Genomic DNA, 27,179 nt, shown 5'->3' on the forward strand with positions numbered 1-27,179 from the left:
ATGTTTTAATTACAGCACACCTGGATTACGTCAATGCCCTGCCCACAAAGCTTACTTTGAAGACTATTTGAAAACTCAGTTTATCCCATATCCAGTGCATGTGGAGCTTATCAGTTTTCTGTTTGAAAAGTTACATTGGCATCCAATTTATTAATAGAAAAAATTCAAACTTGGGTGATTGCATTCTAGACCATGAATGTTTTAGACCAGTGGTGGCGAACCTATGGCACGGGTGCCAGTGGCGGCACTCAGAGCCCTCTCTGTCGGCACTCGCACCGTCGCCCCAGTCCTAGGCCTTCAGCTGGGTTTTATAAAACCTTTTCGCTTTAGGCCTCTGCCACCATGTGCAAAAAAAAAAAAGATTCAATCAGTCAGTCAATTTCAACTTCTTACAGGAAAAGAAAAGATCTTGCAAAGTTGGAATTGATTGATTGAACTTTTTAGTCCCACCCAGTCTGCCGTTACCACTGCAACCACGCCCACCCAATGGGCCACAATCACCCAATGGCCACACCCACCCAGCACCCGACGATGCATAAATGGGTTTTGGGTTGCAGTTTGGGCACTCGGTCTCTAAAAGGTTCGCCATCACTGTTTTAGACCCAGGACTTTGAACAGCTATTACTTGCTGTATCAATTTGCCATTTAAATCATCATCATCTTAACATCCATTTAGTTGGGACCAAGAAGAGTGGGTTTTTCTTCAGTTGCATCTAATTACAGCACAAACATGCCCAAACAATGTCATTTTTTTCATGTCATGTCCTCATGATGTTGCCTTCATGTCATACCTAGCCGTGGTGGTGCAGTGGTTAGAATGCAGTACTGCAGGCTAATTCTCCTGACTGCTGATTGCCAGCAGTTTGGCAGTTAGAATCTTACCAGGCTCAAAGTTGACCCAGCCTTCCATCCTTCCGAGGTCAGTAAAGTGAGGACGCAGATTGCTGGAGGTAATATGCTGACTCTGTAAACCACTTAGAGAGGGCTGTAAAGCACTGTGAAGCAGTATATAATCTAAGTGCTATTGCTATTGCTAGCCAATACCAGAGGAAGCTTAAAGCCATCTTTTGCTGTTCCAGGTTTAAAATAGCTTTTTCCATCTTTTCCCAGCACAGTTTTGATCACGGAGATAGTTTGACAGACCTCATCAGTGATCTGGTTGCTGATGTGCTGAGGGTTATGATCTGTCCAGCTGTTCCAGCAGGGAACAAGTCGTGGCAGTTTTCCTGAGTATGAAATCTGATATACTTCACTGATCGTCTACTCTAGTTGGTGTCACAATCTGGTGATCCTTAGAGGTCAGATCATCCTGGTACCTACCAGCATCATGCATTGCACTTCCAACTCTTGGGATTCTGTGATCCTAAGTTTCCTTTCTGTACTTATCAAGAACTGCATTTAAAATGGTTAAAATCAAGATTAAAGAGCCAGTTTGGTAAGTGGTTAAGGGATAAGGCTAGATACCAAGAGACCGTGAGTTCTAGTCCTACATAAGGCAGAAAGCCAGACCTTGGGCCAGTCCCTTTTTCAGCCCTAGAAAGGAGACAACGGCAAACTATTTCTGAAATTTTGTCAAGAAAGACCAGTCTCAGCAGTCACCTGGAGTCAACACTGACTCAAAGGCACACCTCCCCCCCCCCCAAAAAAAATTTCTGAACGTTGTTCCTTTATTTTATTGCTTTTTGAAATCTGTCTTTTGAATAGTATTTTAAGTGTGAGTCATGTCAATATTTTAGACAGACAGTTTAAATGAATAAATATTCTGCATTAGCAGAATTGTAAAGGTATTATAATAAGAAATAGAAAACATTTTTTTTATAAAACCGAGAAGATAGAATTGCACCATGCAAAGGCCAGATCTCCTCTGTCAAAATCAATGCTCATACCTATTTCTTTACAATATGCCCTTTTTTGTTCTCATGTGCAGCAGCCAGGTGGTGTTGGAGGTATAAGGCAAATGCCCTGAAGGTACAAGAAAAATTGTAGTCCTCTGTGTACAGTTACTGTACACAGAATAAGGTTGATGAAACAAAATATGGGGATAATAAAGCAATGTCAACTGGGTTTTGTTAACATTCTGAGTAATAACAAGTATTGTCTTCCAATACTAAATATGGGATTTCAGCAACAGAACTCGAAAGTGTGCTTTAGAAACAATCTTCTCTGTTTTTCTACTGCTGATGCTTCAGGAATTATATACTACAGTACTGTTTTTTTCTTTGAGAAGAAGAGGGGAAAAGAAAGCATAACTCCCAACCTGCACCAAGTTTTGAAGTATTTGAATAGCACACCGATATAAAACAATGGAAGAAAGATAAAGTAGCAATAGCAATAGCACTTAGATTTATATACCTCTCCACAGTGTTTTACAGCACTCTTTAAGTGGTTTATAGAGTCACCATATTGCCCTTAACAGCCTGGGTCCTCATTTTACCGACCTCAGAAGGATGAAAGGCTGAGTCAACCTTGAGCTGGTCAGGATCGAATTGCTGGCAGTTGGCAGAATTAGCCTGCAATACTGCATTCTAATCACTGTGCCACCACAATAAAGTAATTAAAGCAGAGATTTTAAGCAGGGACAATAGACTGCTACTGTCTGTCAGACTGTAGCAGGAGATTATACCCGTAACATTTACAGTGCCAAAATTGCACAATGTATGAAATTATCTTGGCAATTAATAAGTTTCTTACTTTCAAAGTGATAAACTGTGTTCATTCAATAATATAATTTCTTTAATACAAAGGAAACTGGGACAAAATATGAAATAACTATATCCTTCAAACTTTGCATATATGGTTTACCTCTAACCAGCAACTTTCATTTGTCTGAAAAGGAGAATGGCTGTTAAGTCCTCTCTGAATTTTTCTTACCTGGCAATTTTGCAAATCATACTGGCCAGCTATTCTGGAAATTGCAATCCAACATATTTGAAAGATACCATCTTTCTTATCTCAAAAAGCAAGCCTATTTCTTTTTAGCATGTCTCAGTGGAATCAAGTGCAGCAGTTAGAACCCTGTTTTTTAGAGCAAATAGACCAGATTTACGATGACATCTTTCCCATGGAAATTCGACATCTTTTAGCACAGTGGATCGAAAACCAGGACTGGTAAGTTTGGACATTTTTTTTTCTTTTCTGCCTTGAATATTAGGACACTGCTGAATAGGCAGATATAGCTTGCATTGTATTTACTGTTGAGTGTTTCTCAACTTTGTCAACTTGAAGATGTGTGGACTTCAATTCCCAGAATTCCTCAATAAGAATTCCACAACTTGCTGGTTAGGAATTCTGGGAGTTGAGGTCCACACATTTTCAAGCTGCCAAGTTTGAGAAACACTGTTGTATATAGATATACAGTAGCTTCCTAGGCAGAACCCCCCACCCTTCTTGGGAATACAGTTATTTTATTATCCAAATAAAAATAAAATATTGTTGTTTTGCATCAGATCTGTGGCTGTACATGTTTAAACAGCATTAAACGAGTAAACATGCAATAGACATAACAAATAATTCAAAACCTACAGAATTAATAGTACTATAATTTTACATAATTTCATATTCCATAAGCCTACTCCATCAAGCATAATTTGGAAAGTATATAGTAAAAAATGACCATATCTTTATGAATTAATGTTCCCTCTCTTTCTATATTTTTGTCATTGTTATAGCCATTTTGTTACCTACAAAGAAAGTTCAGTGAATATATTAACCCATTTAATGTTTGAAATAATCATTCTATTATGATTATTGTCTTTGATACTGAAAGATATATGGAGATAAATATGTCAAATTATAAAATATTTTGGCTTATAAAATGTACACTGAGGATTGTTTTTAGAAGAAGTGTATAGTACTTCTTTTTGTCAACAGAGCTGTATCCAGATTCAAAACTCTAGATAGTACATATGAGCAATTATTAATTAATTCCAATGATTATTTTTAAATTAATTCTCCGTCCTTTCTTCACTCCTACACAGACAGAAATCAATATATTGATAATATTCTCACATTTATGGTCAGATGTTAATTTTCATAAGCAGTTTATCATATTTCTATTTTAATGTTAGAACTACATAGAGTAGCATTTAATTGAAAATATACTGTATATGTGTACAGATATGTAAATATTACATCTTTAAATACGGTACTGTTTTAAAGCTGAAGAGAGCATTTTAAAAAGTAAACTGAGAATTTTATTAGCTCTTTCAATCCTATATTTATCTATATTATTTTATTTTATTTTAACTTTATAATATATTATAATAATATTCTGTATATAATTTACATTATATACAGAATATTTTCTTTAGATAAAAACAGAATTTGTATAACCAATTTCTTGGCCTCCCATTTAGTGCCTAATATTTCTCTTGAACAAATGATTTTGAAAACAATACTATTTTTGATATATGTATTTTTTCTTATTTATTTCCTGTTGCAAAGGGAATCTGCCTATAGCAATGAGTCCACGGCAGCAATACTGTTGCATAACTTATTCATAAAACTGGATGAGCATTTAGAGCGTGTTTCTCAAGAGAAGAATCTCCTTTTGATACATAACCTAAAGAAAGTCAGAAAAGTTTTTCAGGTGAGTTTAAAAAAGAATTGCAAAGAAATCTCCTGCAGATTTACATTTTGAAATGTAAAGGAAGCTGCAAACATGCATACTTTCTGATATAAACTATGCAGTCTTCATTATTAATAGAGTATATACTGCACGTATCCATTATATATGTGTTGCAGTGTGAAATTGGGATGAATGCTGTGCAATGTCAGTGACCAAGTCAAAGCCTGATAAAAAGGAAGTAATAAATGATAATAGAATGTTGAAAAAAGGGTGAGTTGTAGTGTAGCCACAGAAATGTTACAATATGGATGTGGTTTGTTTATGGAGTGGATATGAAACTTTTTTTAATGCGTGTGAAGATTAACTTTGCCTGACAATTGGAAAAGGGCCATTATTGTTCCCCTATACAAAAGTTGCAGAAGATTTCAGAAAGATTGCAAAAATAGACACCAAAAATTACAAGAGGAATTTGTTTATTAACTAAGAAGGTGTTTGGTAGAATTCTGATCAAAAGGGTATGAACTGACAGTGAGCAAAATTTTGGAACAGCAGCATGGCTTTGTTACAGACAAAGGGTTACAGAGTTAAGATTTTTACTCAAATTATATATTCAGTTATGTGTATATTGACCATGATGTGCAAAAACCAACTTCTCTCTGATGTGCCTGAATCTTTCTCAGCATTATACTTCTCCTCCATAAGTTAGTAAGCTGTACCTAAACTAAAAGCCATAAACCTTAATCTTAAATATATGAGGATAATTCATTCTGTTCTGCTGAGGATCAATAGCTGTCAGCCTTGATGGCAGCAGGTGTCAAGCTCAAAACCAAGAATGATACATGGTAAATCTTCCAAGCTGAGTTTTTTATTGTTTAACACTTACAGACAAAATTTTGCCAGACTGAGGACTCCACTGTCTCATCTACAGTATATGAACTATTAGTAAAGGGCTTCTTCATTCTGTTACTCTCACACCCAATATATGGACTGATTTGCTTCTTACTTCTCTGGAAGGCACCCTTCCCTCTTGGGAATCAACCTCCTCACTAGATCCCATTGGAGCAGGGCTGCCTTTGAAGGCCGTATGCTGGGAGACTAGAGGACTTCCTTGTATGATTGGTTGGCCACCATGAGGACAGATTGATTGACTAGATGGATCAAGGATCCCATCCAACAGAGCACCCTATATGTTCTTATATTAAGATATTTTGTGCCAGTCAAAGACCTTTCTATTAGTCAGATTCCGATACGGCAGAATTGGTAGAATGGAAGGTTAGGAAAAGAGAGGATAAAAGAAAACATTCAGTATATAAAGATTTAAAGGAAAGCCAGAAATTAACCTCTCAGTGATGCACACAACAATCACCCAAATTTATTGGTAAAATGTCCCGACTGTAGTCCCTTAAAGAATTTAATATCTTGTGAGCTTCATGTAAACTTTTTATGAAAGACTAAGTGGGTAAGAAACTTATTGCAGCATGCGGATACAATGATAGTGAAAACTTCAGATATTGAATGTCTTGCCTACCTTTTGCCAAATAAAGTTTGAGAGAAACAGTACAGACGAAATGGGGAAAATAAAGAAATGATAGAAAAGACTATGAATATTCAGAGGGATACTACGATTCATATAATTAATTTCATGTATGCAATGACGTATATTACATGCATATCAAGAATGGATTTGAATTTTCTGTAATGACTTCATGGCTGTTCTGCTACAGGATACAGATTAGATCTTTCTTACGTTTCTTTAACTTTGTTTTTCAGGCAAAATATCAAAGCAATCCTCTACATATAGCACTGATTATTTCAAACTGTTTAAGAGAAGAAAGAAGAGTACTAGCTTCAGCCAGTATGCCAGTTCAGGTAATTTTTGTGATGATGACCTGGAGGAGGAAGAGGAGATAGAAGGAATGCCCATCAAATTTGCAAAGCTTCAATATACTTCAGAAGACTGGGTCAAGTTTAAAAGGATCTTTTTAGGTTTGAACATTGATCCTAAATCCATCAAATTGCTGTTCAGTAGTAAGAAATATAAGAATGGCCCCGTTTCCCCCTCCCCCCCACACTATCGCTAATAGGGATATTAGCGATAGTACTTATGAGAAAGATCCATAAGGATCTCAGAATGAGCCTGAGACAGCAGTCTGTTGCAGTTGCCAAAAAAAAATCAATGCAATAGTAGTTCTATTTCTATAGAGTACTAATCAAACTGCACCTGAAAACCTGAGACCAGTTTTGGTTACCACAGTACAAGAAGGATGCTGAGGAACTGGAAATAGAAAAGTTGGGCAAATAATGAGAGATATCTATGCAGTAGATCAGGGGTGTCAAATTGGCAGTCTGTGGGCTGGATGCGTCACACGCAGGCCCACGCCCACCCTGGCTTCGCAAAGGCAAAAAACATCATGATATGTCACGATACATCACATGATGCAATCAAGTTAGACACCCTTACCATAGATCAACTGAAGCTTCATGGAATAGTTTCCCTGTATCTTTTTTTTTTAAGCTGAGAGATGAGAAGATGTACTGCTGGTCTTCATTTTAAGTTTTTCCTTTGAAATAAATTCTGTACTATGCAGAGGTCTCAGGTGGCTAAACATATCTTGATTTGCCATTGAATGCTCATCATTTTTAAAACTCTCCTTTGGGCTATTTTTAGATCCCAATTAATATACCTGTGGCAGTCTAATTACCTCCATTACCAGCAATATTTTTTGTAACTGATTCCCACATGTATATTTTGCCTTTGAAAAAGCTGAACAAGCAGGAACTGTTACCAAAAGCTAATTGGCCTTACTGAATTTAATCCGTTCCCTCTCACTAAAACTTGTCATTAAAATAATCTGTGCTAAATGGGAAAGTATTAATAAACTGATTTGTCAAAATTCTTTTTTTTTTTCAGGGACCTCTAGAAAAGTCATTACAAAACTACTTGGGTTCAGAAAGGCAAAGAAAAATTGAGCTCAAAGGTTCTGAAATTAAGAACAGTACACAGGCAAGTTATTACAGGTTGTACATCTAATACTTGATAATATCAAAGATCTCACATATAAGTAGTCCACTCTTAACAAAGTTACAACGAAAACGCCCCCCCCCCCCAATGGTATTTACAACCCAGTTCTGGAGTTCCAACAGTGGAACACACACCCTGCGGTCGCCTAATTTCCAGCAAAAAACAACCAATGGAATGCATTGACTTGACAAACGACCACTTCACTTGCTTAACAACCATTGCAAAAAAAGGTTATAAAATCAGGTTGATCATAAGGGTGCCTCAACTGATGACCATCGTGACTTAGGACTGAAATTTGGGCTGCATTATTGTAAGTTGAGGATTACCTAGAGGGATACCGATTATTTTATACGGGTTAAGTTTGATGATAATTTGAAACTCGATCCACAGGTACAGAAGCATGAAATGATATATGATGGAAATTGGACTGTTGCCCTTTTGGGGTACAGCACAAGTGAGGCATAACTCATTGAAATGTCCCCATTCAGAGCTTTGACCTGAACATTGTTATTGTTAATTTATCAGAGGTAGAAGATTTCTTTGCAGCTATATCCCAGTACTTGAGAATGCTGCCCACTAATTCTGTTTCACTGATATTCTTGGGGGCTGCCAAATTAAGCCAAGGCAGGGAAGATTTCTTTGGAATTATGAACCCCTGCAAAATCCTTTTAAATGCATAGTTTTGCCCTCTTGAATTCAGCTGATCTCCTCTCATTGAAACTAACTTTTTTCCCTATGAACTGTACTTTTTGATTAAAAACAAAAGAGAAATTTAAGACTGCAGTTCTGTGCATGCTTATCTAAGCATAAGCACCAGTGAACAAACTGGAACTTGCATCTGAATAGACATGCATAGATGCACTATATATCTACAGCGTGTGATAATAGCATGATACACTTAGTGTTTTGCTGAATAAACTAAAATTGGTTGGGTAAAAATCAGTCCACTTTTTGGTTTAGTATGATTTGTAATCCCAGCTACTTTTCCCACTAAGGAAGAAGATAGCAGTTGTAGCATTTCCATTCCATTTCAGAGAAACTCAAGCTTCTTAGGAATGTGATTATTGTTTGCTTAAAGCTATGGACTATATTAGATCCACTTACTACTCAATGCATTTAATCTGAAAACAGCTGACAGAACAAGACATCAAATATTTAGAAGATTTGCAAGAGGAGTTTGACTTCAGATTTAAAACTATATGCAACATAGGTAAGCTTTCCCACTCAATGTTATGAAGGAAAAATGCATATGTTTAAAAATTGGCTGTTCTATACCTAGGCCAGTGATGGCGAACCTTTTAGAGACCGAGTGCCCAAAAACTGGCCCCGCCCTGCCCGCCTCACTCCACCCCAGCCCCCACCCCCCCACCCAGCCACCAACCCCCCAGATTGCCCAGGCAGCCCAGCAGCACCATGGCAGCCACGCCCTCTGTCCGCACCCCACATCATCCATGTGCGATGGGGCACGACGAGTCTTGTCCCCACGTGCGATGGGGCACGACGAGTCTTGTCCCCACTGCCCAGCCGCCATGTCCTTGGCTGCACTACTCCGTGCGGGCCGCGTTTGGGGGCAAATCTCCTGGGGGGGCTGCTAGTGAGGAGGGGGCCACGGGGGGAGGAGGGGCTGGGGCAACAGCCTTCATGCCCACAGAGGGGGCTCTGAGTGCCACCTCTGGCACACGTGCCATAGGTTTGCCACCACTGACCTAGGCTATAGATTTTTATTGAACATTTCACTGTCTTCTTTTTGGAGTGAGGGGCAGGATTTGATTCTCAAACTACTATTGATGCATACTCCCTGCAAAATAAATTCCAAGTAAAATATGTATTCTACATCCAGAAAAATATTAATCTAGCTAGAACTGTGCCCCTCTGCATTTTAATCTGGAGATAAGTATCCCCGAGATTAGTGGTATGTATTTATGTATGAAGATACACCTTCTTTTTCTATCAATTTAATCTTTAAGTCAGATTGTGGCTATAACATTTTGTATTGTAATTCCTTATTTTTTCTAATTTAAATGAGCTCCAGCAGTCAGACCAATAGAGGAAAGAAAATTCTTAATTAATTTGTTTTTAATGGGATTTTTTATGTATTAACAGCAGTTATATACTGCTCTAATATAAAAGATAACAGGTTGTGTTCACATATGGCTAGAAATGAAAATGTGAATTTCTAGCTGTAACAATCCTAAGCTTTTTTAAAAAAAAATTAAATAAAATGGCAGGAAAATTCAGGGTTATTTAAGAGTTCCATATAATTTGTTTTTTACTCTGGATGGTTCAAGCCAACTAAGGTTAACAAATGGTTAGCGATAAACAGCAATGGGTTCATTTCTCTGAATCACCCCATTTAGAACTAGAGATAAACTTTCCATATTTGCATACTCCAAAATGCATACAGCCTAGGAGAATCATAATAGGTTTGTTCCTTTAGAAATTCAACTATGAGAGAAAAAGAACTTTGGACAGAAGAGATCTTAAAACTACTTGCACATGCTGTTTTGACTGGTTTCCTCAGTATTTATGCTTCATACATGTTCTACATATCTCCTTTTAGAACAGAATGACAAAAACAGTCCTGTCATGAAGCAGGAGATGCTGTTGTTGCAGGAAATGCTCAATACAATAGACTACAAGAGAAAGGTTGGTTCAATTGTTTGTCATTAGGTCTTTTTTTCTACTTACAAATTAAGAAGTAATTCCAAATTTACCAACAAAAAAAAAAGTCAATACAACTAGTTCTTAAAATTGGGCCATGTTTTTAAGAACGTCTTATTGGGTTTTCATTAATTTATCTCTGGGTGACTTCCCAAATTCTCTCACAGAGGAACAGGGGAGGGAGGGAGGACATAGCAGAAATCTCCACACAACACTGAAGCAAGGCCTAATTTCTTTACATCTAATAACAGCTATAGTCATGTCAATATTTTGACTAGTTTTTCTCAACCTTGGCAAGTTTCAGATGGATAGAGTTAAGATGGGTGGACTTTCTCAGATTTTTCCCAGCTAGTCTTGGGAGTTGATGTCCCGCCCATCTTAAATTTGCCAAAATTGAGAAACGCTGATTTAGATATACATATACTGTATATTGCAATATACTGAATTGCTATTTGATAGCTATAATACAGCAAATCTAGGACAAGAACACATACATTAAATGTTTAATTGCTACACATAGTAATTGTAGGGTTTAAAAGGTATAGAATTACTAGACACTTCAAAAGCAAAAGTCAAACTTTTTTTGGTTGGGGCTATCCTTTCCCAAAATTATTTTTGGTCTTCAAAGGCTTCAGAAGGATACAATGATGATGAGGTCAGTCATATTGCTACAGTGGGCAAAGCTGTATTTTTTTTTTTTTTTTGGCTTAGTTGAAAATATTTCCAAGGATGGGGCAAGGATTTTTTTTTTTTTTTTCAGAAAATAGATGAGGTGATCCCTTCAGAGCCTAACTTACCTCTTCCATTGCTTAAACTCAAAAAGAAAAGGACAATTTTTGCTGCTGAATTTCAACAGCCTAATGCTGGAGTGCTGGTTATTTTCAACAGAAGGTTTCCCAAATATTTTATTTTTTCCAGATGTTTTGTTTAGCAAGGCCAATACCATTGTTTTGAAATCTTCAATGTATATTTGCTTTGAAAGATTAGACTGAGATTTTGTCCAGGCTAAAGATTTTTCAAAATGTACTATGTGTGTATTTTAAAATGTGTGTGCATGTTCATTTCAAACATTTAATATATATAGCAGTCAATGTTAGACATTACAAACAAAATGTTATCTGCTCTTTCTTACTTCCAACGTTGCTGAAGAAAATATTGGTAAATGAGAATGTCAGTTGCAGTTGGCAGTCCATTGTGTCAAAAGGTTAAGTCGTGAGAATCAAGATACTCAAGAAATAAGTTGTATGCAATACAATTTGGCAAGTTAAAACCTCAAAATAAAACTTGAGAAGATGGTGTTATCTGGAGGGAAAAAAAAACCCCAGCCAACTCTCTTCCCCCAGCCAAAGGAGCAAAACAGCCACCCTAATCATCACCCTAACCAGGGGTAGGCAACCCTGGCTCTTTTATGACTCGTGGACTTCAACTCCCAGAACTCCCAGCTGGCTCAGGAATTCTGGGAGTTGAAGTCCACGAGTCATAAAAGAGCCAGGGTTGCTTACCCCCTGCCCTAACCCAAGGCTGGAGTTTTTGAAGGCCACAAAGGTGAGAGCCATGCAGATCACTGGATTCAGTTAGTGTCTCAGCAATGTTTGTTGTGAATGATCTGACTGGGCAGCACTTTCTCACTGCCTTGTTTTTTATTTGATAAGAAAAAAGATCCTTCATGCTCCTACTTGGGAAGGGGGCATCACATACAGATCTGTGGAAGGCTAAGTGGCTTGTGTTTTCCCTGCACCTGCCTCCTTTCAAAGCAGTAGTAGTTAAAGTTTAAAATAAAGTTAAAGGCACAGAAGCAATACTACAGAAGCAGCTTCGGGTTTTGTGGCTGCTCGTGTACTCGGGTTGCTTTCTTGGAAGACAAATGGTTTCTTAAAGTAGCCACTGCTTTGATGCTGGATGGTGATAAATTAACCAACAGCAAACCATGTGTATAAGATTAAGCTAAAGAACAACACCGCTTAGGTTGTTACACAAATCAGATCATTTATGAATTCTCTCTTACTCTAACTACGGTACCTCTCCTGTCCTTTATAGGAAATTCTCAGTAAAATGGCACAAATAGTAAGGGAGGTTGATGCCTTGGTGAATAACATATTAATAGAAGAGTTATTGGACTGGAAGAGACGGCAACAAATTGCTTGCATTGGGGGCCCTCTACACAGTGGGCTTGATCAGCTGCAAAACTGGTAAAGTGTTATCACTTGTTTCTCTATAAAGCGCAACAGGAAATGTGATGCTCTGTGGCTTTTCCATCTCAGTTTAGTCAATAAAAGTTTCTTCTGAGAGATTAACAGAAATTATCGTTCAGCAATTTCTAAGAATCAGAAGAGTCAGAAACAGAGATCATTGAAAGAGGCATGCATTGGCAACAAATAATGCTTCTTTAAATGATCTCTGCTTCTGACTCTTCTGATTCTTAGAAATTGTTTAGTAGTAAAATAAATGTAAAAGGACTGACGTTGAATCATACAGGTAATATTCTCTGGAACTGGATTGCAGAACAAATGCAATTCAGCTTTCTATTTCTAGGCTACATTTGTAGTTCCAATAGAAGAGAATAGTTGTAGTTTGTATTTCCACACTGCGTTTCAGTGCAAGCTAGACAGACAACACTTTTGGGATAGCCTCTTCTAACTAAATTATACAGCCGTGGTGGCGAACCTGTGGCACATGTGCCACAGGTAGCACGCAGAGTCCTCTCTGTGGGCACACGCGCCATTGCCCCAGTCCTAGGCCTTCAGCTGGGTTTTATAAAAAAATTGCGCTTTAGGCCTCCACTGCCGTGTGCAAAAAAAAAAGGTTCAGTCCAATCAATCAATTTCAACTTCTCGCGGGAAAAAAAAATCTTGCAAAGTTGGAATTGATTGATTGAACTTTTTAATCCCACCCAGTCTGCTGTTACCACCACAGCCATGCCCACCCAATGGGCCACGCCCGCCCAATGGGCCATGCCCACCCAGCACCTGATGATACATAAGTGGGTTTTGGGTTGCAGTTTGAGCACTCGGTCTCTAAAAGGTTCGCCATCACTGTTACACAGTATTGGTACTGCCTTGGGAAATATATCTGGCTGGCAGACATAGACATTTCTGGATTTTTACCAGTGCCTTTAGGAAAGAATGCCTGCTATTTATATTTTCATTTATCATCTTAAATATTAAGTGTTTCAAAATATTATTGCCACACAATTAAAGCACATATAAATTAATAGCTTCCCATAATGCTGCAGTTGACATTCATGCTTCCATTAGGTCTTCAGAATAAAAGCAGGCCTCTTCTTGAAGGGTCTGTTGGGGAAAGACTGCTATAGAGAAACCTGAGTTAGGGATTAAGCAAATTTGACTTGCTTTCAGAATTGTGCCTGTGATAAAACAGAATTAAGACTGCTTTCATTTGAAGCAGAGTATTAGTGGACATAAGTTGCCGTGAATACTTTTTAAAGCATATATGGGAGAGCAAGTCTAGTTTTATAATTAGCCAGAAGAAGAGTTCTAATTCTAAGTAGCTGATTTTCTACGTCATGAAAGAGCAGAAAATTGCTTGCTAAAAAGCGGGGGGGGGGGGGAGTGTTCATACCAGGAAGGAAAACGGTACTTGTGGTATTCTCTGTGGCAGGTGTCAAAATAACATTGTTGACCTTGAACTTCATGTAGCTTTTCATTAGGGGAGGGGGGAGCCATTAAAGTAAAGAATGTTAGCCCCAGCCAAAGTTTACTGACTTGAATCTTTTTTGTGTGTTTATTTAGTTTTACGCTATTGGCTGAGAGTCTTTTTCAAATAAGAAGGCAGCTGGAGAAGCTGAATGAACTTTTGATAAAACTCACCTACGAAGGAGACCCCATTCCATTACAAAGACCTCAATTGTTGGAAAGAATAAATGCTTTACTTTACAGTCTTTTCCAAAGGTACGTAAGTTAGTTTTCATTTTCATCTGAAGTTCTACTGGAAACTATTATATAACGCTCTTTCATCTCAGCCGTGGAGATGTTTAATTTTGCAAGAAATTTTCTGAAAACTGGGTTGGATAAAATAAATATTTTTTTCATGCTATCTTGAAGAAACGAAGCTGCTAATCTTGCAGTATTTCACCAGGATTGTTTGTGGACTGCAGACAATGATTTCCTTTCTCATTAGTTCATTTATAGTGGAGAGGCAGCCTTCCATGCCAACTCATCCTCAGAGGCCTTTAGTTCTGAAAACAATGATACAGTTTGCTGTTAAACTTCGGTGAGTAAAGGCTATTGCTTGCCATTTATTTGATTGGCTTAATGTTTTGGCATATTTCTTAAAACCTGTCATGTGCCCTAGACCAAATTCCTAAAGAGGTGCATGAGCCTTCCATTGGCTTTTATGCAACAGCTTGCTATAGGGAGAAGTGTTTAGCTAACTCTTAAGCCTCCAAATGAACTCTTCTGTGCAAAGTTACAATTTGAGCTGTTCAAGCAAGCCAAATTATTTCCCCTCTTGCTTTAACTAACGTCATTGGCCCTATTATATTCCATTTCTGCCCTTTTCTACTTGTTGGCATGTGTTTGCATTTTCATCAGCATCTACCCGATTGCACTGATTGTTAAGATTAATAATATTCATGTTATTTCTGTTCAAAACCAGAGTGGGATTGTGGGAAGAGGGGAGAAAAATTTCAGGTGGCATCTTTGGCTGCAATAATTAGTTATCTTAACAGTACCTCCATGAATTGGTCCTAATGTAATTCAGCAACTGTTTTGGATTTAGGGGAGCTAGCAGGATCCCTTTTAGCTCCTATACAGTTTACTTTAAACAAGCCTACTAATTCAGAGGCTCATTTCCTTTCCTCTCTATTTCCTTCCCATCTACCGATCCCCAATAATTATTTCTTTGCTGATTTCACATTGTCAACCAGCAGCCACCAGACGTTTCCCCTTATCTCTACCTCTTTCTCTTAGTCCTTTTGAGGATTCCGTTTCTTTTGCTTTGACTTCTTTCACTTACAGATCTATGCAATTAGAATCCTAGCATGCAAATTCATTTCCTTATTTTCTTGACAATCTCGACATTAACATTAACACCAACATTAATTTCTTTCCTTATTCCTCAACTCTGCCGCAACCAGCTAGGTTGCATATACTTGATGGCAAATCCACCAGTAACATTATGAATCTGGTTGGCATTATATACACAGACTGCCTAATTTGCTTTCAGTGTTAGAAGATTGCCATGTTGTCTGAGCAATGCCTGAGGCATTGTTTGTGGAGAACAGTATTTTGTCATAGTAAATTCCACAATTTTAACTTTCTAGGCTGCTTATTAAATTGCCCGACCTGAACTACCAGATTAAAGTGAAAGCTACTATTGACAGGTAAGTTACTTTAAAAAAAAAAATAGATCATTATAATATTTAGTAAAGATTCTCAAGATATTTTGAAAATGTTTGACACTAACTAATTCCAACTACATTTGCTTCAGATTTTTAAATGATCAGAATGACACTTTTATTTCAATTTACATTTAACAAAATATATTTAAAACAAACAACGATTTAGCTTTGTATGCAAATCCCAATATTCCTGTATCTCTCATCTAAATATTGTTCAGGCTTCTAATGTTGCTTTGTGCCTCAAATATTTTCTTCAGAGCCCATTGTAGTCTTTTCTTGCCAAAATGAAAGATGAATCGCCAATGTAACTTATTTATTTAATCACGTTTAGATCTCCCTCCTTGCCATGCTTCTACAAATATTTAGACACTTTGTAGAGCCTTAAGAAAATAAGACAAGGGAGTGATAGAAATGTAACAGGATGGCATTGTTTATTTCCTTGTTTATCATTACTACCCAACATTTCTCATTGGTTAACACAATATAGAAAAAAGAAGTTTAAAACATTCATGGTAAGAAGAAAATCAGCATAAAATCAAAACATGATAAAGAACATGATTAATAAAAGAACAAGTCAACACATAAGTGTATTTGGCAACTGAATCATCAGACTCAGACTCATGAAAGAGTTTCCACTGCTTTGAGCCTGTGTTGTTGCTCCACAACAAAACTAGGCAATTTTGATTGAAGTTCTCTTTATGTTGTTTGCGGTGTGAACCTGAAACTCAGAGACGTCAGCATTCTAAAGCATAAAATTGAAAAGCCAAAGAATGCCCTTGAAGATCACCCGGATAAGTTGTTAGACTTCATACAAGAAGCTGATGACAGGATTTAGTCAGACTTATGAGTACTATAATAACTATAGTATGGTGTAATAAAATGGTGGTGTTTTTAGAAGACTTCAAGATGCAATGTTTGAATAAACTTCCACAGCTTATTTTTGGTATTGGATCTCGGGCAACTAGCTAAGAGTTAAACAGTGGTAATGGCATGGGGACCGTTAGGCAAACTCCTTAAAGTTGTATTGTAAATGTGGCTTTTTCAGACTGATTTTACCTTCAGTGTTTTTCAGTATCTGAACTGAAAAGGAAAGACCATTCTGGGAAACGGGAAAGATCATTATATGATCCAGAGCTGGGTGCTGTCAGAATGCTGATGACCCACAAACATCTTGAACTTGGACAGCAGATGTTCTTTATGAGGGGGCCCAGTTCCAAGGCTCTATTCTGTGTAGCAACTTTTAAGACTTGTGGACTTCAACTCCCAGAATTCCCCAGCCAGCATGAAATCCACAGGTCTTAAAGTTGCCAAGGTTGGAAACCTCTGGCATAGAGTTAATTTTCCCAGAAGGAACTGGGAACTGGGGAAGCCTTCTAGACTGAGATTTCTCTCCCTGGTTCCCTAGATTGAGGATTGACCCAGAGTATTTTTTATCAACGTCAGTTTGTGCTCCAGGATTTTCCCTCCTAGAAATACAGAGTTCTGGTATTATTTTTAAAACCTCAAATACTGAAGAGAATGTCTTTTTCTATCTGAGTCTACCCCCATCTCCAACGATCCCCTAAAGAGACATGTCTTAATACTTGCCATAGGCTTATCTCTTAATAAGCCTATGGCTTATTCAGGCCTTTTCTGAAACCACCCCAACCATATACTCCATTGAGATGACTGACATCTCTGTTGATTTTTTTAAAAAGCTTTAAAAGCTTAGCTCAGTGGTTCTCAACCTTTTTAATGCCGTGACCCCCAACCGGTCGTAAGTCGGGGACTACTCAACCGGTCGTAAGTCGAGGACTACTCAACTGGTGCAGCACTGTTTGCAGAATGGGACTTTTGGCGGGCTCAGCAGGGCAGAGACAGCCTGGACAATTCCTATTGGCTTTTGAAAGCCAATAGAATTAGACTCTATTCAAGAGAGTCTATTCTATTGGCTTTCAAAAGCCAATAGAATAAAAGGGAGTAGCACAGCTAAGGAAAAGGGAAAAAAATGGCGGACTGCGTTGTTTGGCGACCCCTGTGAAATGGTCGTTCGACCCCAAATGGGGTCCCGACCCACAGGTTGAGAACCACTGGCTTAGCTTCTCTAACTGGAATTTATTTTATTTTAAAAGGCCTTAACACATGGTTTTTCAATTGGTGAAGGTTTGCTTTTTAATCATTTGTTTTAACTTACATTGTATGTTTTTATTGTAAACCACCAAGAGCTCGCATATAGCAAATTTAGAAAATCATTCAGATTTTATGTATGTTTGAAGATTTGGGCAAGGTTAACTTGTTTGTTTGTTTCTTTAAAATCCAGGAATGCCTCTACTATAAGGTAAGAAAATATGAATGATGGAATTAGAAGTATAAACACACATTGCTTCTTCTTATTTTACCTGCGGTTCTGAACCTTACCAGGATATGTTTTCTAGCAACCGCAGATTTGTTCTGTGTGGGACTCATGTAAAAGCAATGAACATGGATGAGTCTGCAAACGGGAACCTTTCAGTGGAATTTCGACATTTGGTAAATCAATTTTTTTTTCTTTTGGCACAGGAATTGGAAATCCTTGCTTGCTTCTCAGCATTTGTGGATATGGCATTCCTGTTAACTGTGTAATGAGCGTTTCCTCTGAACTTGGCATAATTTAATTAGAAGCCGTGTAGTGACCGCATCCCTGCCACTGCCAGTTAGGTTCAAGCTATACCTGACAACTAAATGCATGTTTGCATCTGACTTTTATAGGTCTCTAGCATTAACTGGGGGATGGGTGTGAATAATTCATAAAATCAGAGCAAATGTGGCACTCTTTTCTCAGTACCAGTTGGAAGAATTCCCTCAAAAGAAAATCTCTCTTTAGGAAGAGAAAAACGGCAGCATACATTCCTTTAATTATCACCTCCTGCCATTCAGATAGTCTTATTAATATTAATATTAAAGTATATTAAATAGAAATATGAATTTAATTGTCAAATATACCTCGGGCCTTACCAATCAGGAAGGCAACAAGTATTTCTCTAAAGAGGCATTTCTCTAACAAGCATTCTTATTACCTTAAAGTCTGTGTCAAGTCTTCATGTGTTTTGGCATGTATAAAGTTGTAACTTTTCTAGAAATTGTGAATGAGGAAAAAAAGTTATTTTTTATTTTTGGAAAAAAAGAAAAATTGAAAATATAAGTAAAATATCCTTATATTTTAATATTCTTTATAGATATAAATGTATAAATAGGTGTTGCTGCTAATGTCTGCCTCTGTTTGAGAATTCAGAGACTCAGAGAAGATGAACAGGAGTAAATCCATCTAATTTTAAATTAAAAGTAAACTAGAAAAACAAATTTATGAACAGAGTACCAAATCCTTCTTACTGCCCCTCAAAACATTACTGTCCCTCAAAGGTGGAAATGCGTTGTTAAATACAGAGACAAAGTTGCATTTCCTCCTTTGAGGGGTAAAAATGTATTCTCTCAAATACAGAGAGATTCACTGAGTTGTACTGAGTTACTCGGAACTTATCCTCTCTGTATGCAGGAATTGTTATCTTCTGAGATCATTACTAACCTTCTGTAGAAATCATAATTCATAGTTTTAGTCACACTTTTGGGGACAAAAGATTCACAGCAATATTATAAACACTTTTCTTTATTATTTAAAAAAGAAATATCTCTGAATCATTGTAACAAAATCAAAACTGTATTTGACAAATTTATGTACAGATAGATTTTTTTTAAAAAAAAAAAGATTTTGTTCTCACCAGCCAAAACATGCTTTATTTAGACCGCATATGTTGAAGTATGAACTCACTTTCTTATTTATTCTTTCATAGTAATGTTGGAATATAATGTTGGAATATAATAAATCAACTCTATATACACTCTTTTATGACTTTTACTCAGAGGATCAGTTGATATGAACAGATAAAATATTATTTAGCAATAATGTTATATGATGAGACAGTCCAGGATATGATGAGTTGGTTTTTTTTATTTAGAAAAGTAGGTTTCCTGCTGTGTATTTAGCTTGTCATAAGGAGTTTCAAAACTTTCTCTTCAGTTTTATTTTAGTTATATATGCTATCTTCTTTTCTCTCTCTCTCTCTTTTTTTTACTCTATCCAAGTATCAAGTCTCTCTCTCTCTCTCTCTCTCTCTCTCTCTCTCTCTCTCTCTCTCTCTCTCTCTCTTCTCTACCCAACCCTTAGTTTTCTAATTACCTTCTTCATAAGGATGTGGTCAGTTTGTTCTTTACTTATGTTGTATAGAACAACCAATAACCCTTTCACTGCACCCTTGTTTTTCTCCACTTTTTGAAAACAATAACAATAAAAGAAAAAAAAGAACTCTCCCCCCCTTCCCACTTTTCCATTTATTTCCTAAAGTGTAAGGCATGTTCCTTTAAACTGCTGTTTCAACTAGGATAGGGTCGCAATTTGCAGGGGGGCCCCTCCAGATGCTTAGTTGGGAGATGCAGAAAAGGCTGTCTTTGAAAGAAGGACCACTTGCCAATACAATTTTCTTGCTATGGATTTTTATTAAGTTGTTCCAAATACTGAGTGAGTTATTCTTTATGCACTTAAAAAGCACAAGGAGGAACAGGTAATCCTCAGTTCAACAGTTCATTTAGTGATGAAAAAGTGATTTATGACCGTTTTTCACACTTATGATCGTTGTGGCATCCCCATGGTCATATGATCAAAATTCATGGCAACTGGCTCATATTTATGATGGTTGCAATGTCGCAGGGTAAGCAAAGTCAATGGGGAAACCAGATTCACTTAATAACCGTATTACTAACTTAACTGCAGTGATTCATTTAACAACAGTTACAAGAAAGGTCGTAAAATGGGGCAAAATTCACTTAACAACTGTCTTGCTTAGCAACAGAAATTTTGGGCTCAGTTGTGATTGTAAGTCAAGGACTACTTGTAGATACAGAATACTCCAGCGCAGAGATCCCGCCGTATATTATTATCTTGTTAGTAAGAGCTTTTTACTGGTTACTAAGAACAAAATATTACTATATACGTGGGAAGGAAATGTATATAAACATTATAAAATAGTTAAACAGACAAATTAATTATCGTAGCAAAATATAGTATGGGAGTTGTTGATGTACTTTTCGCTGTTTTAGAAGTAGCTGAATTAAGCCACGTGGAAAAAAATGAAATAAATCCATTTCAGAAAAGTCAAACAATAGCCATCAATAGCCCATATCATGTTACTTTAATATTTATTGGTAAATATTGAATCTCATCTTTAAACATTTATGTGAATAAATGCTTTGCGTATTGAAGTAGTTCTTATTTTTTAATTCTTTTAGCAGCCAAAAGAAATGAAAGCAAGTGGTACAAACAAAGGAAATGAGGTAGGAGGAAATAATGGTCTGAGCTCAAGAAAATAATACTATATAGTATTTGAAACGTAAATGTTAAATCCTTCCTAAGGCTTATTACCTAAGGAACAAAATAATACTACAGCATTTGAAACATAAATGCTAATCTTTCTTGAGGCCTATTATCTAAGATGGAACTACCTAAAATGGATAAATTGATTCCAGACATATATAATGGCACAATGTTTTACTATTTTGTTATATTGTATTATTTGTTTAAAGACAAGCAAATCTGTCTTAATGATCAACACCCTGTACCCTAAACTCAGACAAAAGACTGTGTCTTGAAGAGAAAAATTTATAAATGGAGCCTAAGAATCTGAATAACCAGTTTTTAAATAACAAAGTCGTATTAAAATATTATTGTAAATGTTTATGCTCAATTCATTTCCCCCCATTTAATACAAAAAATTAGCTTAATGGCTCCCTCTTCTGGTCTTTTTTGTCATCTGAAATTTACCAAATGAAAATACAAAATAATATCTATAACAGTGGTGGCAAACCTATGGCACGTGTGCCAGAGACGGCACTCAGAGCTCTCTCTGTGGGCACCCACGCCATGCCCCAGAGATGGCAACTGTCCTCTTCAACCAGCCGCCCGCTAACTCGCCGAGGTCCCACGTGGCCGGATGTATCCCAGCACCCATGTGCTTGCTGGCCTGTGTGTGCAGGGGCCGATGGTGCCAGGCCCCTGCCTCACCCTGCGACAATGGCACCCCCACCCTGCCTCGTCTTGCCTCGCCCTGCAGGACCAGCCTCCTGCCCACCACCCCACCTGCCAGAGACCCCCTGGATCTCCCCCAACCCTGCCCAGCCCCCACAGATGTCCCTCCCCAGGAGCAACATCGAATTGGCCATGCCCACCCATCTGCTATGACCAGTTGCCACACCCACCCAGCAGACCACACCCACCCGGCAGCCACACTCACCTGGCACGCAGAGATACATAAGTGGGTTTTGGGTTGAAGTTTGGGCACTCAGTCTCTAAAAGGTTTGCCATCACTGATCCATAATATGCAGTTTTGAGTTGAAATTAATATACAACAATATGCCATGACTACAGTCACTTTGTAGAGTAAGGTGGGCGGCATATACATTTAATAAATGTACAAATAAATAAATGCACTGTTGTGCTCTGCTTCAGTTCCATTTACCTGATTTGAAGATATGAACAAAGATACTTGCAATGGTACAGCCTATGAATTGCCCTGACCATTATGCTTTAGCAAAGATAATCCTGTAAATATTATAAAGCAAGTGTACTCTCAATCTTAACTGTTCTAATCCATGTCATTTTAAAACTATTATTCCTTTTTTCAGATTCCTCAAGTGGTAACTGAAGAACTACATTCAATCACTTTTGAAACACAGATCTGCTTATATGGGATGACTATAGATTTGGAAGTAAGTGTTTTTAATCGGGCTGAATGAATGGAAAAATTTGAATTACAAATAATGCACATGACTCACTACCCGTTTGTGGTAGTGGACTATATTCAGCTGATTAAATAAGACTGCTTTGAAGACATCTTGTGGCTCTCTCAAGTGAGCAAAAATGTAATCTGGATCTTCACTTAAAAAGATAGAAAGAGAGATTGCAAGTAATTGCTGCTTTAAAAAAACCAAGTTCTACATAATCGTTTTCTCTTTGTCATAGCTGAACCCTAGTTCTTTTTTAATATATATACGTTTTATTATTTTTCTATTTATACAAACAAGTGACCAATAGGCAACGTGATGACTGAGTCCATTAGTGATTCTGTGGTACATGTAATCTTCTTCCAACTAAGTCCCCTATTACACCTGCCAGTACATCCCCTCTTCTGGTAATAACCATTTTTCCGCACTAAGCAAATACAATTCTTATTATTGCTAGTAAATATACAATTGCATATCAATATTGTTATATTTTTCTAATAATGTCAATAATATCAGTTTAAAATATCTTTTCTAACCAAAGCATATCTTAATTGCATTTGCGCTCAATTTCCACTTATTTAATCCATGTCCTATTTTCGCTTTTTTCAATTTTAATTTCCCATCCATGTTCAAAGTATCCCAATCATTTATAATTTCAAAACAAGTTATATTTGAGCAACCAAAAGCATCCCTTCTTCAAAGTTCTTAGCATATTCTTATTTCCCTTTTCATACCAAGATATAATATTCTGATTACAAATCCTAACTATCTAGTTATAATAATACTTCTATTTCTAACAATCTATTCTTAATCATATTCAAACATCTAATTAGTAACATTGCATCCCCTCTAATAGGTCAAAGCTTCTGTTTCCTTCAATCTTACTCTAGCTTTCTTCCTTTGCCAACTAATTTTCCAAGTCAGTGCATTTGGATCATCAAATAATTCTTCCTCTGTTTTTGTATATATTATTTGAAGCAAGAGAAACAATTTGGTTAAAGTGTTTTTGGAAGAACTAGCCCGTTGATATTCATTAAACCGCCTTCCTCCTTCTCCAGTTCCCCATAGTTCTGTTAACAGCTTTATCTTCATAGCTGAACCCTGATTCTTAATTATTGGTCAATAAAACAATGTGATTAACTATCAGTGGGTAACTCTGCCTGCCTAACCCCAGTCAGTAAGCAAAAATGGATTCATAATTATCTGTAGTCTTGGCAGAGTATAACTGCACACTTTCTTTTTTCTGATTGGGGATGAAACATGCAAATCTTATTTGCAGTAAAACTTTGCCTATCACCATTGTCAACAAAACATTAGATTAGATGAGACATTGATCTGATTCAATTAACTTCTTTATAATGTAGATAAGGTGTTATAACAGTGCTATAATGGTTAATATTTCATTACAATAAAATCCCTGACTTTGCTACAATTTTATAACAAAAGAATGGAATAGTGTTGTATTTGGCAACAGTGTGGTGATGCATGAATAAGTAAATACCTGTTTTAGTTGCCTGAAAGTACATATAATGAAAATAGTTCTCTTTTTTTTGGAGCCAATATAGGAGGGATTATAAAATAGCATGAAAATATCTTAGATGGTTCTCATTTCTTGTGTTTTTTTGCATGTGTAACTTCTGTCATGAACTGATCTAGATTCTCTGCTAGGAATGTCTACTTGAAAACCAGCTGCTGATGGGTTGAAGAGTTCAGCAAGAATTTTGTGCTCTGTGCAGACTTGCTCCTTCAACTAAATTTGCCCTTCTTCTTTCCCATACCCTATTAAAAATAAAAACTGAATCTTAAACAGCTAACAAAATTAACTACATTAGTGGTATGGTCTCAGTATAAAAACAATCAATTTGTGTACTTGTACATAACAGTTCCCTAATTTATTTAGAATTATTATTTATTTAGAATGTAAAATTTGCTTATGAGGTAGATTAGGTACATTATGCATAATTCCTGAAGTATAGCCCAATCGGCTTCCAAGAATATTCAATCCTTGCAAAAATTTGAGAGACATATTCTCAGCATGATTCCTTTCTAACGTTATAATCATTCTTGCAATGTATTTGTTGTAAAACTGCAATCTATTCCCCGGGCAATTAGATCTTGCTATATTCTGTGTCTACATTGATTTCTCCATTTATCTTTTTCATCAGACAAGCTCTTTACCAGTGGTGATGATTTCTAATGTCAGCCAATTGCCTAATGCTTGGGCTTCTGTTATTTGGTACAACTTGTCAACAAGTGAACTCCAGGTACATTTTGCAAAGCTAATGATCTTTCTCACAAGTTGAATATAAATGCAACTAGACCTCCTTAGGCTTTCTGTCCTGTGATATAGTCCATTGATCAGCAGAAAAGATAAATGGATATATATGTACCACCTGCTCATTTCTTTTTCCTGAGGTTCCTTCCTCTTTTGCAAATGGAAATAACTATTCTATTTACAAAATCTGTACACATGTTTATGCTCCACATTTTAAAAAATAGGTGTATTTTAATAGTTTCCTTCATATCTCTTTATGTTCTTGTTCATTTATGCTCATATTATTGCATGCCTTTTCTCTAATATAGGTATTTTGTAGGCTATTTTTTTTAACCTTTTGGAGAAGAGCAAATGCTGTAATTGTCTTTTGCTTTTTCTAGTTTGTAAAATGAAATTATGAATTTAAAGGTGTTTATAAAAGTGCATGTTCTCATATTTTGAGGCTGCAGAATAGCCAGTAAAGCCACTGGCTTACTACTGCAAACTTCATAGCTGAAATTAGTAAAGCAAAATAAAAATTAGTACACCCGGTATAAGAGGCATTATGGATTTAAAAGTACCCTTAGAATTACAGCCAGCAATTTGCATACAGACAAAGATATTTAGCATTTTAAAGTACAACTGAATTAGAACTGCATGTTTTGCTTCTGAAAATACTCGTTTTTTATTTCTGAAGTGCAAAACATTACCATATTATTTGGAACCTATTAATATCCTTATTTTCATGATATTACTGTGTATGTTCTGTATATGTATATGTTTCCTTACACACTCTCTAAATGAATTCTTTAGGGCTTTTGATTTTATTTAAAAGCTTTGAATTTTCACAATATTTAAATATAATTATTATTCATTCCATTTCTACCCCTATCTTTGGGCTCTCAAAGTCTCCCAGCAATTTATAGTGATATTTGAAGACTGGAAGTGGAACTAATCAAATTCTGTATTAATTTTTATTTGACTGCAGAACTTGGCTTTCTTTAATAATCCAATCCCTGTCACTTTGAGTCAGCTCTTAGAAGTCCTGAGCTGGCAGTTTTCATCATATGTTGGCCGTGGACTGAATTCGGATCAACTGGAAATGCTGGCAGAAAAACTAATAGGTAGGAACTGAGAATGTGCTTTGCTTTATCAGACTAAAGAAGCATGTATACAATTTCCCATCTACTGTTTGACATGGACATGAGAGCTTCAGTTATGGTAGTAGAAAAGAGTCTTTGCTTTGAAACTCCAATTAAGAAAACAGGTTTGTCTTCTTAAACAATCTTGATTTTATTTGAAAACAAATAATTTTTTTGGAAACAAGTCGCTCTCATTTTTTTCCCCCTTTATATTTTAGGGCAACAGATTACTTCCGGTGATCATCAGCTTTCATGGTCAAAGTTCTGTAAGGTACTTGTTTGCTATTAATATATCTCACTTTCAAAATGTTACTTTCCTGCTTGTTTTTATTACATGAGCTTGATCCTGAAGTATCATAGTACCTTTCTATGAAGGTTTATATTTTCTTTAGAACCATCTATAAGATTTCATCTTTATTTTTTTCCTATAAGGTTCTTTCTTGTCTCAGGTAAATGTGCCCTTTGTGTGAAATTTCTGTAAGCAACCTTCTTTTGTTAAAATGCACTCTCCCTATTGCAAATAAAATGGCTAGTGGGTCTACCTTGTTTCACTGGTGAATGGGGGGGCGGCGTACTATTTGGAAAAGAAACCACTTGATATGTGCTACAAAGCAAGGGAAAGTTTTTAAATGCATTGACAATGTTTTAGAAAATGAACAGTGGAAAAATGTGACAGTTTATATCATTTCTCTTAAAAACACTGGAAATGCCCGTAGAAGACACATTCACAAAACAGTGTGATCACTTGAGCAAAACCAGCAAAACGAGTTTCAGTCTGGGATTTTTTTCTTAAAAGGCAATTATGAGATAACAGTAGAAATATTTTGGATATTTTGGAATACTTGGAACAACAGAGGGAAAAACAAGGCACACTAATATTCTTAAATGGAGCAAAGACCTTTGGCAATTTGAATTGAACTTTTTTGTTTAGAGTTCTGGAATACAGTATATGAACCTTGAAGATAATTTGATTAAATAGGTAGCATTAATTTACATTTCTCAGAAAATGCAAACAGTTGTTAATCAAGAACTAAAAAAAACCTTGTGAGATTCAAAAAGGGACAAAACGAGGACTGGTAAAAATACATTTTGCTAAAGCATGAATTGGTTCTGTCTGTGGGGAATGGAAACTGAAACTCTGAAGAAGGAGCCTAAGATAAATTAGGCATTGCAAAAAATCAAAGTATTGCTTAAACCACTCAGTGAAAAACTGGGAAAAAAAGGTTGACTTGTAAAGTTCATTGCCCTCATTGTCTATATCAGTGGTGGCGAACCTATGGCACATGTGCCAGAGGCGGCACTCAGAGCCCTCTCTATGGGCATCCGCACCATGCCCTGGAGATGGCGACCGTCCCTCTTCAATCAGCTGCCCACTAACTCACCGA

The 27,179-nt window shown here is 36.7% G+C and overlaps 1 protein-coding gene across 4 annotated transcripts in view; it reads left to right on the forward strand.

Moving 5' to 3' along the window:
• STAT4 (signal transducer and activator of transcription 4) overlaps positions 1 to 27,179 on the forward strand; it is a 39,878-nt gene that overhangs the window by 3,869 nt on the left and 8,830 nt on the right. For 2 of the 4 annotated variants that reach the window (XM_039321963.1, XM_039321965.1), the window contains exons 1-17: positions 2,981 to 3,108; positions 4,444 to 4,588; positions 6,338 to 6,436; positions 7,479 to 7,571; positions 8,721 to 8,799; positions 10,150 to 10,235; positions 12,288 to 12,439; positions 14,000 to 14,158; positions 14,388 to 14,480; positions 15,532 to 15,591; positions 17,909 to 17,926; positions 18,024 to 18,117; positions 20,908 to 20,952; positions 22,300 to 22,383; positions 24,564 to 24,662; positions 25,641 to 25,776; positions 26,013 to 26,065. In XM_039321963.1, coding sequence (XP_039177897.1) covers positions 2,981 to 3,108; positions 4,444 to 4,588; positions 6,338 to 6,436; positions 7,479 to 7,571; positions 8,721 to 8,799; positions 10,150 to 10,235; positions 12,288 to 12,439; positions 14,000 to 14,158; positions 14,388 to 14,480; positions 15,532 to 15,591; positions 17,909 to 17,926; positions 18,024 to 18,117; positions 20,908 to 20,952; positions 22,300 to 22,383; positions 24,564 to 24,662; positions 25,641 to 25,776; positions 26,013 to 26,065 — 1,623 coding nt within the window. Of the gene's footprint in view, positions 1 to 2,973; positions 3,214 to 3,300; positions 4,589 to 6,337; positions 6,437 to 7,478; positions 7,572 to 8,720; positions 8,800 to 10,149; positions 10,236 to 12,287; positions 12,440 to 13,999; positions 14,159 to 14,387; positions 14,481 to 15,531; positions 15,592 to 17,908; positions 17,927 to 18,023; positions 18,118 to 20,907; positions 20,953 to 22,299; positions 22,384 to 24,563; positions 24,663 to 25,640; positions 25,777 to 26,012; positions 26,066 to 27,179 lie in introns of those variants that run through there. The other 2 variants (XM_039321964.1, XM_039321966.1) reach the window with 2 other exon arrangements.

The sequence above is a fragment of the Crotalus tigris genome, unplaced genomic scaffold (assembly GCF_016545835.1).
Source record: "Crotalus tigris isolate CLP2741 ecotype Arizona unplaced genomic scaffold, ASM1654583v1 scf7180000023830.6690815, whole genome shotgun sequence".
In the NCBI taxonomy this organism is placed as follows: Eukaryota; Metazoa; Chordata; class Lepidosauria; order Squamata; family Viperidae; genus Crotalus; species Crotalus tigris.